Source organism: Zeugodacus cucurbitae, chromosome 5, assembly GCF_028554725.1.
Source record: "Zeugodacus cucurbitae isolate PBARC_wt_2022May chromosome 5, idZeuCucr1.2, whole genome shotgun sequence".
Lineage (NCBI taxonomy): Eukaryota > Metazoa > Arthropoda > Insecta > Diptera > Tephritidae > Zeugodacus > Zeugodacus cucurbitae.
In genome coordinates, this window is record NC_071670.1 from 73,373,612 (window position 1) to 73,389,595 (window position 15,984).

The window sequence follows — 15,984 nt, forward strand, 5'->3', positions numbered from 1 at the left end:
TATGTACCAATGACTTGCATTAACATGCTGGATCAAAAGTAATTAATTAATAAATAAACTCTCGATCAGCAATCTCCAAAGTAGCACAAACGTGGAATATGTGAATTTAGTTAATTATTAAAAACATTTAATACAATGAGCTGTTTATGTTAAATCTACTCTGAAACTAATTATTTTCGCAATGTCAGAGCATATGCTTTCATTTCAGCTGACCCATTTTAGAGTGAAGAAATCGATAAATGGTCTGATGCAGCTTGCTAAAGATCTGTTTTAATTTATTTAGATAAAAATAATGAGCTTTTTCTAGGACCACCTTCATCATGTATTACACATAATTATACATAAAAGATAATTTTATTTTTTCGCAATTAATCGAGTGTCTTTTCGGTTTTAGGTCACACAATATTTTTAGTTTTTTTATCCAAATGATGCGATCTCTTGTTTGACTTGAAGATTATTGTGCTGGATTGCAATTAGTTTGATTGAGTTTCATCTATGATTACCTTGGCTTGGTCACATACAACACGATCGTATTATTTTTTTCACCAATACAAAATTGGTGTTCGTATATCGAGAAAGGAAGGCAAGAAAGCAGCGAAAATTACAATGATCTTTTTATCAAAATAGTTAGTTTGACTTGATTTTATAAACAAAATCATTCGAAAATAGTTTTCAATATTGCCCAACTTGATTCAGTATTTGAGGTTCACAAAAACCGGAATATTTTCGTCGAGAAAAGCCGATATTATACGAAGATGCCATTAACGATTAGCGAATGTCACGTAGGCCATTCGAGTCACATCGATAGTTAGCGTCGCCAGCTGAGGTACGAAGCCGAATGAAATAGTAAAAACCACATTCAGGCCACCATAAATGCATTTTTACACCGAATTTGAATGAATTGAATAAAAAACAGACAAATGCGGCTGCAATTTTTATGGTTAAAATTCTAGTCAAAATTATACAGAATCGACATATATGTTGGTAGATATGAGATATGTATCTCCAATATACTGAAGATTGCTATAATTAAGTAATTGTTAAAAACATCGCCAATGAAAGTCTATAACTACCATCTAACAGCAGTTGCTTTTACAAGTATTTATATATATATATATATACATATATGAATTTACATATGTACATATATGTATCACCGGTTGTTTGTTTTGTTTTTAACCGCCAATGTAATTAATTTATTGTAGAAATCACTTTTCGTTTCCATAATTGAACTATCTGTGTGTGTGGTAATCGCTGCAAACTCATTTGAATATCAGCAAATTAAATCGATTAATTGGAAAAAAATCATATCAGCATTTAATATTTCCTCTTATGAAAATGAGCTTTGGGATGTGATTGTGCGCAGGTTCACTGACTGGCCGTTAAAACGTACTAAAGACACCATCATTTCGCGCAGCCTTATACGCACGCATTATGCAATAGTCGAAAGCTCTCAAGACATCCAGCTAATTTACCGGTTTTAATGTCAGCTTCACATGAGTTCGCGCGTATGTGTGTGTGAATTGCCCTCGACCATTGACTGGTGTGATATGTTTTTAAAGTAGCTGTGTGTGAGAAAAACACAAATTTCACTCGCGCGGATGCGACCTCAATGGACATCGATTTACAGTTTCGGCGCGCTCCCAGCAAAACTGCTCAAATTCGTCTTACGAACATAGCAAATGCATAATGTTTACAACTAAACGGTTACAACCTAACCAAAGACCAAATTGACTTTATTTTAATTTTGAGTCACAACGAGATGGGCGCTGGCCTTTTAGTTCGTGTGTATTCGATTCCCGTTGCTTACAGTGAAAAAAGTAAGGCAAAGAGAAATTCCGAAACCCCAACTCGATTTGCATTTGGCTATTATAGGTATGACTAATTCAACTCTGTGTGTTTATGGAGTATATATAACTGACTGGATCTATTCTAAACGATTGCAATAAAGTCTCTTGAGCTATCCTTTGCTGCAATGGCAATATGTTTCTGTTTTCGTTAGTGATGTGCTCTGGCTGAGGAGACTCACAGTCATGCATACATTACTCATTTCCGTCTTGCACTGAAGCTAATGAGATAACAACAAATGTGGCAAAAGACAGCTAAAACAACACAGACGTTTTGCAAAAAACGACGCAAAAGCATAAGAAAGTGAAATTTTAAAACAACAACAAGCACGTTGTCTCTTTTGCTGCTTTCACGCGATGGTTTGACAAAAATTCCACCGGCACCTTTGCGCTCCAAGCAGCCGCGGTGGCGCAGCAGCCAAGAAGGTATAAAAGTTAGCGTGACTTCCGTCCGGCGTTTAGTTTATTTGGATTTCACCTGCTAATCGAGCGTTCAGAGTGATATTTGACCGTAAAAAAATCGTGAAAAGTTCGACCGATGGAGTTAGTGCGCTGTATTACGTACTTCTGGTTGCTGGTTGTGGCCTTAGCCGCCATTACCGGTGCCATCGAGCAAGGCACCGAAGCCGATATAGGTGTGAGTGAGCAGCAATTTATACCCGAGGCGCAGGTGGATCCACTGATTGAAGACCAAAAAGAATTGGTTCCGAATGCAGAAGAATCCCAATTCGAGATAATGGAGCTGGCAGTGAATGATGACGACTTGAGTGAGTTATTGCAGCTGCGCGATGACATTCATAATGAGGCTGCGAACGATCGCACAGTCCCAGCTGCTGCTGAACCAATGGAGTCAGCTCGTTCGGGCCGTGCTTTGGTGAGCAATGAGTCGGAAAACAGTGACGCACTGAGCGATGAGGACATAAATAAGCTGCTGCAAGTGATAACGTTCCCGTCCAATGAGAACAACACTCAAAATGCGGAGACCACAGTTAACGAAGATGTGCCAGCAGAAGTGGAACCTCGCACCAACCGCAACCGGGGATCTCGGGCATTGAAGCCACGCGGCTATTACATACTGGCATTCTCGCCCATCGATGGACCACTTGTGCCGACTTACACCAAACTGGACATTATACCAGCCGAAAGAGCATTAGACGGAGACCTGGCTGTACGGAGGACTAACAAGCATCGCGCTGACGGCGATTTGATGATGTCCGGCAGCGAGGTGGATGAGGCACGTTTGCTGAGCATGAAGAAATTCAATCGCTACGTCAGGCGCCTAATGAAGCAGATACGCAAGGGAACTCGCAAGATACAGCGCAAGACGCGATTCAAATCCAAGAAATCTGAGCCGACCGTGGAGAATTTCCTACACAAACTGTACGCGCAACGCGAATCGCAGAAGAAAAAGACCAGTTGGTTCAGCTGGTAGACCACTGAGTCCAGTTTAGATTTATTTCGCTACATTTAATTTAAGTTCGATATTTAATTATAGAAATAAAATGAAAAGTTATTTATTGATTAAAAAGTATTTCTCCCATTGGCACACGCGCACCTACTGCTAAATGTGTCACTTTCTCGCTGTGCGGGATGACAGCTTAGAAAGGAAAAGCGCAAATTATGTCGCCGATCATCACACATCACAAATTTCCCACACATAAACTCGCTTCAAGTTGTGCGAAGGCGCATCTTTCCTTCACAAACAAGAAAACAACTAAATGCCCCAGAAGTCGCTTAACTGCGCAACACCAAAGAACATGCAGTTAACTGCGTGCAAAGAGCAGGTTTTGGGTCTTAGCCTGGCACTTTCGCCCCGCTTGAGCCTTTAAGCGCGTAAAAATTGAAATTTCTCTGGCGCATCACTTAGGCATTTAAAGATGAGCTCAGTCTCAGAGTCGGGCCGCAGTATTCCTAACTATTCGCATAGCTGCAACTGTTCTTTTCACTACTTTCAGCACATTTAATCTTGCTGAGTGACCATCTTCGGCGCAAAAGGCTTAGTCACGAGGGGAGTCGGTCGGTCGGTGGGCAAAGCAAGCCAAACGCGCTTTCCACCCATCACCGCCAAAAAGGTCAATTCAACTTTCTTCGTAACCATTTTCGACTGACAGCCTGACGCACCGCATGGCAGACAACCGCTTGGTGGACTGATGTCAGCATTTTCAGCAATCAGTTTTTCTGGTAAAACGACCAGTGCCCAGCCGCAGCTGAACGCCGCTTAATCCTACACTTGCGTTGGGGGTCGGGAAAAGATGCGCTGCTTCGAATTTGTGCCAAAACTATTTATGAATTTTCTAAAAAGCGGCGCACAAATTGAAGGCGCCTCTTTTATGGGTGCGCACGAGTGACAGCGTCGTTCTGGGAATGCCGAAAAGCAACCAAACAAAACTAGTTTCATATCGCTTGACCTGCAGCAAGTGGCCAAGTTGCCAAACACGTACGAATGGACGCACCTGCAGCGAACCAGCGCCACCAGCAGCGAGGCTTGCCAGCGCGCGGCCACACACTTCCCAGTTTGGTGTCCTCTACTTTGATTGTTTGTAATTTTTTTATCTGCAATTCGGCACATTTCTTATAAAGCGAAACGTTGTTGGTGCTTCATTAATGCAAAGTGGCAGGCAAAGCAATAACAATCTTACAACAACACAAACTACTTCGGCGATGATCGCACTGTTGACGTTCGATTTACCGTTATGTCGCCCCTAAGCCGCGCTCGCAAAATATTAATAGTCACCAATAGTCGTTGGCAAATTGATTTTCGCATAGGATAAGTATATACTATATATAAGTATAAGTCCCGTTTAAGTTTGTATATAACGGTAATTTGCATAACATCAAATTAATTTTTAACGCTTTCGAAAATGGCAATAATTTGGGAAATATATACTTATTAACTCTTCTTCTGTAAAAGCTAAAGATGAATAAACTCTGCGCTAAGATCACTAGGCTGACTTAAGAACACGCCCGCCCTTGCTTGAGTTTGCTGTGTCATCAATCTTGCACTCGAACCGAGAATTCCAATGAAATGAATACGAATATTCACACGCATTCGCCGCTCGAACTCATACATGGCATTAGCGCTGACACAGCTTCATTAATTACGAAAGTATTTCTTTGAGAGTGTGTGTGTGTGTTGGCTGTAGAATCCAAATCTCAACAAAGCTCTCATCAGCAGCATAACGGCGATAATCATTGGCAGCGCATTATTAAAAGCGAATGGCTCGAGAATGACTGTGATTCTGGGCGGAGGCGCATCGTAAGCGGCGACGGCGGCATTAACGGTCATAAGCAACACCGCAATACATTTCGCATGAATCACGCATGCAACGAGCACAACAACAACAAGGTAAGCAGACAGCGGAGCCGTGATGAGTGCGTGAGAGAGCGAGGGGCGAGGTTCTGTGCTCATGTGCGCTTGCTGCAGCACTTTTCACTGTGCTCATGTGGGCGGATTAAAGCCCAGCTCGAGGAAGCAGCTCACAACATTTCTGAAGTGCCGTGCATGCTGCATGCTATCGAATGCAACAACAACAACTCACGAAAGTGGGACCATTTGCAGATTTTTTGCGCTCTTTGGCAACTTTTCGCTCGTTTCACTTGGATTCCTAACGTTTCACTTTTACTCAAGCGCCGCAGCCGCCGCCGCTGCCAGAGTGATTTGCATGCATTTTGAAAGTGCAATGCGACAAGTGCGCTGTTCCGCGCCCCGCCAACATCGGTAATAGAGAATGATGATAATAATAGCCACAAAAACGCATATTAATAAGAAGTGATGTCTCAATTAAAAATGCATTTGCCAAAAGAAACGAATACACGCCGCCACACACAAATGCAGACAGCCGCTGTGAGGACCGAGAGTGCACACTTGCCCCACTCCCCTCCCATAACCAACTCGTAACGACTTGCAGTGGCAGCTATTCTCACGGCAGCAAAAATGCACTACAACAACGACAACAGCAACAGCAACAATGAAGGTGATAAAGATAACATTAATGAGTGCAGCGTGAAAAATCGTAAGACACAGGTGAAAAAGCGAAGCTCTGTCTTATGGACTAACGCAAGCGTAACAAATCTCAAAATGAGAAATGAACACATTGAAAGACTGCCAACAATTTTAAGTGCCGTTTAAAGCATATCTCATGTGGCATTGTGGCATTCCACGAAACGACACACAAATTTCGGCGGGGAAAATTCAAGCCGAACGCGCGACAGGCCGACAGTATTGTTCCCGCGACTCCACGCCTCGTTTTCACTTTTATGGTATTCGGATGCGACAATAAAAACGCTTCAATTGAATTAATATGACAGCGTCGAGCGTCGAATTAGACGAGTGGCGGTGCGGTGACGGAGGTTGCGGAGTGCCGATGGAGCTTAACATACGGCAGCGCGGGCCTTATAGCCAGCCGGAAAAAAGAGGCAATCATGTAAATCGCTGTCATATTTCATTCCGCATTTCGTTGCATGCATTGTTGCATCGGTCTGGCGGCGACAAACATAATAACATGTGCTCGTATATCAAAATCATTTGAAAACACAAAACAAAAAAAAAACAAAAAACACACACGAATGACATTCAATGTGAACGCATTATTTGCAGTCTCTTAACAACTGGATTTCCTTACGAAAGTTGAATCTGAGACGCTATCGCATCGCACAGTGGTTCAATGCACGGCGCTAAGCATTGTAAAACAGAGATCCGAACTCACGTGTGACACAGGGTCACCCATTTGACAATACTGTGTACTAGAAAGTGGAGGAGTAAAATTTGGAAATAGTAAATTGAAAATATTAGAAGATAAAAAAACGAGAAGGTAGGTCACAAACAAGTCCCGCCTGTCTAGAACTCCGAACTCTTCAATAAGGCTAATCAAGGCTTTATCCAGCTAACTGATTTCAAACATTACAAAAATATTTATTCCACAATTGAAATGGTTGTCAATCACTGGAAGGTTTCCATGATTTCTTGGAGGTGATGGGTCTAGATCTCATAAACTCGTATCCGCTCAGTAACGGCTAACCGAAGGGAATATCAAAAGTGATATTATCCGAAGAAATCAACCATAAATTCACAAAGCTTTCATAGAGTTCAATCCAAGGCTCAACTGCATGCCAATTGGAGGACCCGTTATTCATTACATATGTCCATATGCAAACAGTAACCACATGCATACGTACAATACAATTGTATTTAGATGTATCGTACAATCAAAAGACCCGTCTGTCTAAATGCAACGTGACGGTGAAATTTGAATTCGGTGAGTTTTGTCGAAAATGCAAATTTGTGCCGCACAAAAGTAATAAAGCAGTCGCATAGCATAGCCAACTCTCAGTGTGCAGAAGCTAATTCGATTATTGTTATTGGATTCAGCTTTGCTTTGCTTTGCTTTGACAATACGTCGTCATGTGTCATCACAAGGTACTGTACGCTGCCGTGGATTCGGCCTCTAGTTGTGCCGGTTTAATTAGTTTTCGCTTCGTTTCAGCACGAAGTTAACGCAGACGTGCAATGACCCACAAAACCTTGCCCCATTGACTCCGCAAGGAAATACAGAAAATGCGAAGCGCTGCTTGCTTTATTGATTTGATTACGATAAAGCTTTTCTTTTAATTTTTATCTTATTTTAGTACTCGTAGTAATCGCCTCATTGATTTTTTCGTGCGGTGCATTGTATAAGCATTAATTGTGAATTCAGCGGTTTCCTCACGCAATAAAAACCGCGATGCAACTGCGCGCAACACGCCCAGCATCATCTTCGACAACGGCTGTGGCAGCGGTAGCTTCAGGCATTTATAAATACTTATTAGATGCGGTTGAATAGATGCAGGAATTGAAAATTAATTCAACACCATAAATTAGCCGATTTGTGGATCCGAATGCCACCGCTTGTTGCATTGTTAGCCATTTGGATATGGATTTGGAAATCTGCAAGATCGCATGAATTCATACTCGGCTGCGATTACGAAACCGTGCATATTGAGATATAAGTGGATTGGATTATTTTAATTTCCAGAAATCCAATTGCCCAACATAATATTATCATTTTTGGTAAATACCGCGCAACGAAAGTTGATAGTTTCACCGCTGCGTCTCCCATCGATTGAAATGTTTACGCTTTTGTTGTACATTCGCCATTAAAATTAGTTAAATATGGACAAATAAACTCACTTACACACACGCTTGGGAAATGTTTTTCTCATTTTCTCAAATACGCAGTCGAAGCCAGCCATTCCGCAGAGCTGGTCATTTTCCAATCTCACGAGTATGCAGCGTTGTGTTAGATGCACATGAGGATAAACATTCAGATGTATGTATGTAAGTACCGTACATGCGGGCCGAGTCAACTGCTTAACACCTGACCTTTGACCAACACGCAAGCACTCACAAGCTTGGCCTACGTTCGCTTACAAGCAATCATGGTAAGCATTTATTAAATGGAAACGCTCACATACTCTTCTCCTCTGTAAACTTGGTGTTATGCTCATCATTCTGCAGCTTTTAACGACAAAAAAGGCAGAGCAGAGAGCTCAGTAATAATTGTAGAAACATTCGGCACACATCTTATTCATCTCATTTAGGGCCTGCACTAATCGTGTTACCTACACAATGAACCCGTTACGGTTAAGAAATAATTTGAAAATTGTCTGACCAACTGATAGCTTTGTCACTGAAGACAACTGTCAAAATCGTAACAGCACAAGTTTGATCTTATCAACAAGAGCCTTTTTGAAAAGTAGTGTAAATGAAAAATATAACTGTCATTATTGGTTCTCCAAACAGAACCATTCTGAAAATATTTGTCGATCCTTAGTTCTTCACACTTCCACATAACCTAAATTGCGAGATAGTTCGGCACATAGAACGCACCAACTACCTAAGAATCAACTGTCAGCAGGAACGCAAACCATTTCAAATTCAAGGTCAACTCTAACGTAGCCTCTATAAGCCTCTAACACACAGGCGTGCATACATTTGTACAGGTGTTCACAGCTAACTGTGCGTTGGCTGGCCACTCAGATTGCAATAGAAGCGCCTAAGACGCTGACAATGTGAAATGTGAAAAAATAAGACACTTCACCAGCGGCTAACGTTAAACGACTTACGTAAAAGCAAATAGAGGCAAGTCAATTAAACGGCAACGCGTTTCAACTAACTACACTATTTAGGCAATTATTAACTATTTAAACTGTTCATTGCATGACTCGGACGTCGGACGACGTCGCGACTAATTAAAACAAGACAACAGCAACAACAACAACCACAAAAGCAAAACCGGACGGCGGCACAAATTCCAAACTTCAGCGGAGAGTTAATCGCCTTTGTTCGAGATAACACGCTATGCAAACAGTGTCAATATGTATTGAGGAGGCTGAATAGACGCTTCGCTTAAATATTTACTAACAGAGTGTGTGTGTGGCTCTGTCTATAAATAAATAATGCTGTGTTTTCATGCAAATCAATATTGTTTTGCTATTGAGACATTAGTGAACCCCACGATATATACATATGTATATGAAGTCTGTACTATTACATCAGGGTGGCTGGACGAGATTTAAATTTACTCGGAAAACTGAAGCTGGAACCGATTTTGTAGATAAGTCAAAAGAAATCAAATAATAGATTTTGCTGCCTTCGAGGAACAATTCTTAAGCCGTCTCTTGAAAACAGTCCCAATGTCATTATCACAATTATTCCCAGAATGCTTGTTATCAAACATATACTTATGCATGTATTATATGTATATGTATAATAGAGATTGGCATTGGCATTCACTGAAATGTCAAAAGACGACTCTATACTCTCTAGCACTTCCCGCACTGAATCATTTAAGCAGCAACCGAAGCTGAAGATCGCAAAACCGACAAACACATGTCACAGTGGAATTTCGTACGTGTGAGTTGGTTTTACAGTTGCGAAATTGGCGCAGAGCCAATAAAAGTTTATTTCGAAGAATAACAAAAATATGATCACTCACTACTGATGGCAATCTACTGCGAACCGTTTACTGTTTCTGGTTTGAGTGATGAGTGCGTTACAATTGCAACGGTGTCACAAGCTGGAATGTCTTTGAAGCGCGGAGCGGTTCCTCAACCCAATTAGTTCGAACACAAAATGCGAATGCGAATGTGTATGAAAGCAAGAGTGGGAAAATTCAATGGACGCGCGTGTTTATTTTGACAACAAGACGCTTCAGCTTGAAGACTCGTAAGCAATCCGCTGTACATACATACATATGTAATTGTTTGGCCTCAATCTTGGTCATCTTTCCGATATTTTTGTTTGCTTTAGCATTTTTTCAACGCTCCACTTTAAACTGGTACTCATACACGAACTGGGTTTTGGAAAGACGACGCAAGATTCGACTACCTTTGCAGTCCACTGACTATAAATAACTGCATTGAATTGTATTGCTTATCTTATCACTTCGGCTATCGATGCCAATATTGCTGCATTGTAAAACTGAAACGAAACAACTTTGTGGCGGCGGCACACGACTTTACGCCCGACTCACGCCGCTGACGAGGCACTTTCGTTTGTGTTTATGGCTCCAACCTTGATTGATTCAACATTTAATGAACAAGTTTCCCCAGCACCCTGCTTATCAGCTGCTGTCACCGACAGCAATCTAACTGACGACGCTTATCGACACCTCATTTCTGCGTTATCTATTCACTTGCCGGTTGCCAGGCATATTGATTTGGTAAATATTATTAAACACACACCTTTTCGGGTCTCTGATGAAATAAACAAAGGGAAAAAATATCAAAAATACAGCAATTCATACAACATCTTTTCCCCCAAAAACAATTAGAAAATAAAAAGACGGAGCAGCGAAGAAAGCTAAAAGACAAGTCGAAAGAGCAAATATTCAACAAATTAACATTTCGGCGAGTACACAAAACAACTCTGTATTCCATATACTATACATACATATGTACTGTGTATATGTTAAACGAGTGAAAACAAATAAACACGAACGTTTCAAGCATAATAAAATGGAATAAAAGCCAAACAATGTGAAATTTCAATTACAATTACAATTACAATTTCAATTACAGTTCATTTAACGCAAATAAAAGATAATTTATTAGCATTCCAAATTCCAATATTTAACACGGAAACACGGATAACAAGCTACAGCGTCAGTAGTAGCTTTCCGCTAAATTTGTAATTTTGTTGATCTTGAGACTGAACAAATTGGAAAGAGCTGGCGTTTCGCCAAACAAAGAGCATCAGAAATTCATTTGTTTTGAAATTAAAATGGTTATCACCAATAATTTAGGTTGTTTGCCATGCAGTAATAATGCAGTAATAATTTCAAATGTGAAGACCGAATAAATGGAGACAACCCAGACTGGCGTTCAAACAACTACACACTGTTACAACCGAATGGCAGCTGATTAGCGACAATGTCACTTCGCCGTCCATAGTACAGTGAGTCAAATAAATATTAACATATTTTTAAGGCAAATAATAGATTTCCACACACTCGCAGTAGCGGTAACTAAATATAATGCTTATGATCTCAAGCATTTTGTGGAAAAATGACTTATTACTCACAATTCCAGAAAGAACTGGATGTTGCTGGAGACACTAAAAGTCGGTTGACCACATTCTTCGATGAAAGTGTTTGTAGTCAGTCGCCAATTAACATCCAATAGAAAAAGTGTTGAATTTCAGATTTCTACAGCGCAATACAGGCCACAAGTTGTCGATAAGAAAAGCCGTTGTAAATCTTAAGTTTTTGTAAAAACAATTTTTTTATTGCCAATCAAAAGCATTGATTATTTCGAAGTTGAATACCGAAGCGAAAATGTCAATTTTAAAACTCTGTTAACCAAATATGTTTCACGCTTAGCTGTTAGTTTTAGAAAGAGTGGCATTGGAGAAACGCTCGAAACACACTTTTGAAATGTGGAAACACCAGCTATGCCACATATGTTTTCCATATAAGAAATTTCAACGCACATACATATGTATTTATATATGTACATAGACACTTTTGGTTACATATAAATAAATAAATGTCCAAAAACAATGCTAAGCTCCATAATTGCTCAATGAATTCCTGCTTCTTGCCGTCTGTTTTTCGCATTTATGTAGTTCCGAACTTTGTTTCTTTATTTCTTTCCACATGGTTGTTCCATTTGCAGTCATGTGTAGCCCGTGGGTTACTTCGCCAATAATTGCCGCTCATTAAACTCTTCGCCATCCCCATCCATCCATACTTAACTTAAGTACAAAAACACTTGTATACTGAGGTACATACATATGGACATATGGTTATAGATAGATAGATAGATAGAGCATGCATATTAAATGTTTTCTACAGTTTCTGCTTTCAATGTCAACAACCTTTAAACTACCATTCGCCAAATGATGGGTGATTCAGAGCCATGAAAGTTTAAAGAATAGATACAAGTTCAATATATTGGAATTACGAACTTACAGAATGAGAATGCGAAGGAAACACATCTCATTTGAATACAAACGGAAACTTCCATGGTAGACGGGTTCATTGTTCATCCAAAGGGCTCAACAATCCAAAGTTCAATTCAAAAAGGAAAAGACGACCTAACACTTTTAAAAGTCTCCACTGTTCTGATGATTCACCACTAAATATTAAAAGTACCAAGAGATTCAAAAATACATATTCCTATATAGATTCTGAAGGAAAATTATTTCGGGCAAAAATTTTGATATTCGCTGAATACTCTTTGTTAAGTTTCTAAAATTGTTCTCTCATCTTTGGTCTCTGCACTCTTTTGTGCTCTATGACCTAAAAAAAGTTCGGTAATGCCAATTTAGACAGAGTACGGCGACTATTTCTGGTAAAATGTAGTTAAATGTGTGTTAGATTTCAAATATGCACTTTCCCAAGTCCATTGACTAATGAAATCAGACTCCGCAGGTATTGCTAATTACCGCAAATAATTCCATGGGAAAATTGAAATATCTTAAATAATTGCTAGAAAATAGTCGGCTAGTTTTATTCAAATAATATATGTATGTATATGTGTAAGGAATACAGTTTCAACCGATGCGTTAATACAAAAATTATATAATTGTTGCAACATCTCTCGGCAGCCCATAACGAGGGTAGAATGGGTGTCGACTGTGTACGCGTGCGCTTTGCATCACCGAGATCCCACGTAAGTATCTGTACGTTTCGGAGCTACGGTGTCGCCCAAACCGCCGATGATGGCGTTCGGAGGAGCGCAATGCTTGCACTTCACGCCGCATTGACTATTCATAAATTCATAGAAATGCGCAGCACCACAAACGAAAAAACAGTTTATGTGGCGATAATTCATAGTGGAAATATTCCCACCGTTTTTTAATTATAACAAAATAAGTTAATTTGGTCGGAATGTAAGGGGAAAACACAAAGCGCGCAGCCACTCCCAGCTGAACGTAAGCATAAAATGTATGCAAACACTTCGTGGCGGCTTTGGCTTTGCAAGCTCCCAGCTGTCAATTTGCGCGCCTCACAAAAGGCCACAGAAACTGGGCCACCGCTTAGTATTTTTCGTCCGGTGTTGCAACAACAAACAACACTTTAATGTGCAATAGTTTACTAAACTGATTTATTTATTTCATTTTATTTGGGCAATACTTGCTCCAGATTACCGCTGGCGTTTAGAAATAGTCACCAACGGTGGTAAACAACAACGCGAATCTAATCAGTGGAGACAGTTTCGCAGACGAACACCTACTTAAGGTTATGAATGTAAAAAAAATGTTTAAGATCTGATCCATTTTAGTAAAAACTATACCGAGACAATATTATCCAGTTGGTAGATTGATGTAACCATTAAAATAATTTACGCCTTACTATTTAGAATACACTAAGGGTAAATTTTCAGTTTACTACTAACCTTGTGGTCCGTTAAGGCATTCCAATTCAATTGTGTAGTCCCAGCAGTCCATGCTGTTCAACTTGGACAGTGAGGGCAAGCCATTGGAGCAGTGCGGAAAGCCATTTTGTGCGTTCGCGGGTGTCATTAGGGCAGGAGGAATGCGTCGTACGTAGCCATTGTGCGCACCGAGCTCCCATGGACGGCGCACATCGGTGCCGTCCACCTGATCGGTAGTGGGTGTGGCGTCCTCCTCGTTAATAACACCGAAAACCTCAGCGATGCTCCGTGAATTGTTGGTGCCGTCCGACTGTACGCCTGGCCCATTGCCATTGGACTGACCATTGGCAATGCATGAAGTCGAAGAAGTCTCGTTTGGCCGTTGGTTATTGTCAGTTGCAGCACCCGTAGGTAGCCCAGGCGAACCGCGTTCGTTCACTTTCGCTGTGGCGGCCACATTCGGTGTGCTCGATGGACCGGTAAAGCTTTTTTGGCCGGGGCCTTTCACAATTCTAACATCGTTACTACTATTTATGGCCGCTGTGGATTTGGCCAGATAGGCCAACGAACAGAAGGGCTTGCTTGGTTTGCTGGTGGAGGTTGCGCGTGCAGCGGTTGTACTCGCTGCGCGCTGTACACATTTATATTCACTCATTTGCAATATTTTTCAAAAGTGCAAAAATGTTCACATTTTGGGCGCGTTAAAGACGCGCGAAGTCTCTGCGAGTATAACTCTCACCGTTAATTTCAAATATATTCGTATCTATAACACAAAGCACACTGGTGGAAAAGCACTTTTTAGTTTACAAATTTACTACTTGCTCGACGCAGGTTGTTGTTGTTACCGAAGCTGTTATTAGCAAGTGACTATTAAGTCGAAGGCTCACGTAGCATACGAAATCCAATTCGTTGCTCTTCCGGTGCACCTGGTTTAACTGCTTTGACGCATCGCCATTCTTAGCATTAAGGTAAAGGTAACGCAGACCTGAGAGGCGCGCGGTGTGTACGTGCAGCGTGGCAAGTGCGAAAATGGCAGACAGGTACAGAATTACAGCGCAGCAGCCAAATGCCTGCAGCAAGACAAGAATCCAATATAGATCCGAGATGTAGCATGTGTGCTCCAAGTCAACGCACTGACTGTTCGCCTTGAAAACTAAAGATTAGTCGAACGTTCGGCAGCAACCTGTAGATAGCCAACAGTGCTGTCCAACCAGGCCGCTGGCTGCAACGCAAGACACAGTGATGTGAGGAGGAAGAAAGCGAAGCAATCAAGAACGAGAACAATGCAGCTTACAGCTGGGTTTTATGCAGCCGAAGTTCACTTTTTATAGTGCCAAGAATGGCTTTTGTTTTCTGTTTATTGGTTTCTGTTTCGGAATCTGTTTTACGTGCCTTTCTTATTACATCAGGTTCATACTAGATGCAGTGGAGTGGAGATAAACCACTTCGACGCAGCAACAGCGACAGCGACTAAAACTGCGAACGACCGATGTACCATTCACAAACAACAACAACATCGACAGCTACAAATGTGCTTCACGATCGCTGCTTCGATCAATGCAAGAAACAAGAATACCAACTCGAATTCGTTCTTTATCTGCATATTATAAACGTATTCTTTATCTCACACTTGTTCTAATTGTTCTTTCTCTTTCGGCTACTCACTGCCACAATCAGATGTTCTTGTTCTTGTTTTTGTTATTGCATTGATTACACAGGTAAGGCAAGCGCATTTCGTTCAAGCCACAAACATCAGCACTGCCAATAACACCAAACGACAACAACAACAACTGCAACAATAAGAATAATGCCCGAACATATCATAAATTCTTTCTTTTCGACGCGTTTCGCGTTCCAACATTCACTCACAGCTGCACTGATTCCTCATCCACCAATTTATGTCCGTCCGCTAGAAGCAGAGGCGAACTGGTTTGCCGAATGCGCTGGCAACATTCGCAAGAGCACAACAATTTCAAAGGTATGTAACCGCAATCGACGCGCACGCAAAGGCAATATACAGATACAACAAAAAAACAACAACAATATAGAACTCTAAAAAGGTAAAATTCAAAACTGAAAACTGAACTGAGCGGAACCACGAAATGGCGATACACAGTCAATACACGTTGTAGTCGGCAGCACGTCCAGTCAACGACTGAATGGGCTGGCGCTGCGTTCGGTTCGAGTATACCCGGCCGCAGCGAAAACTGCTCGCCTGCAGCCAGCAGCAACAGAGCCGCTGAGCCACACAGCCGTAGAGCAATGAAGCAGCACTAAAAGC

The 15,984-nt window shown here is 41.1% G+C and overlaps 1 protein-coding gene across 5 annotated transcripts in view; it reads right to left on the reverse strand.

The window, feature by feature from the left end:
* LOC105212756 (uncharacterized) overlaps positions 1-15,984 on the reverse strand; it is a 50,778-nt gene that overhangs the window by 13,504 nt on the left and 21,290 nt on the right. Inside the window, exons 1-2 of one of the 5 annotated variants that reach the window (XM_011184983.3) lie at positions 15,573-15,861; positions 13,725-14,466 (exon numbers count right to left, since the gene is read on the reverse strand). The exons of 3 other annotated variants lie outside the window; for them this stretch is intronic. In XM_011184983.3, coding sequence (XP_011183285.2) covers positions 13,725-14,358 — 634 coding nt within the window. In that variant the 5' untranslated portion in view covers positions 14,359-14,466; positions 15,573-15,861. Of the gene's footprint in view, positions 1-13,724; positions 14,484-15,572; positions 15,862-15,984 lie in introns of those variants that run through there. One more of the 5 variants, XM_011184982.3, reaches the window with a different exon arrangement.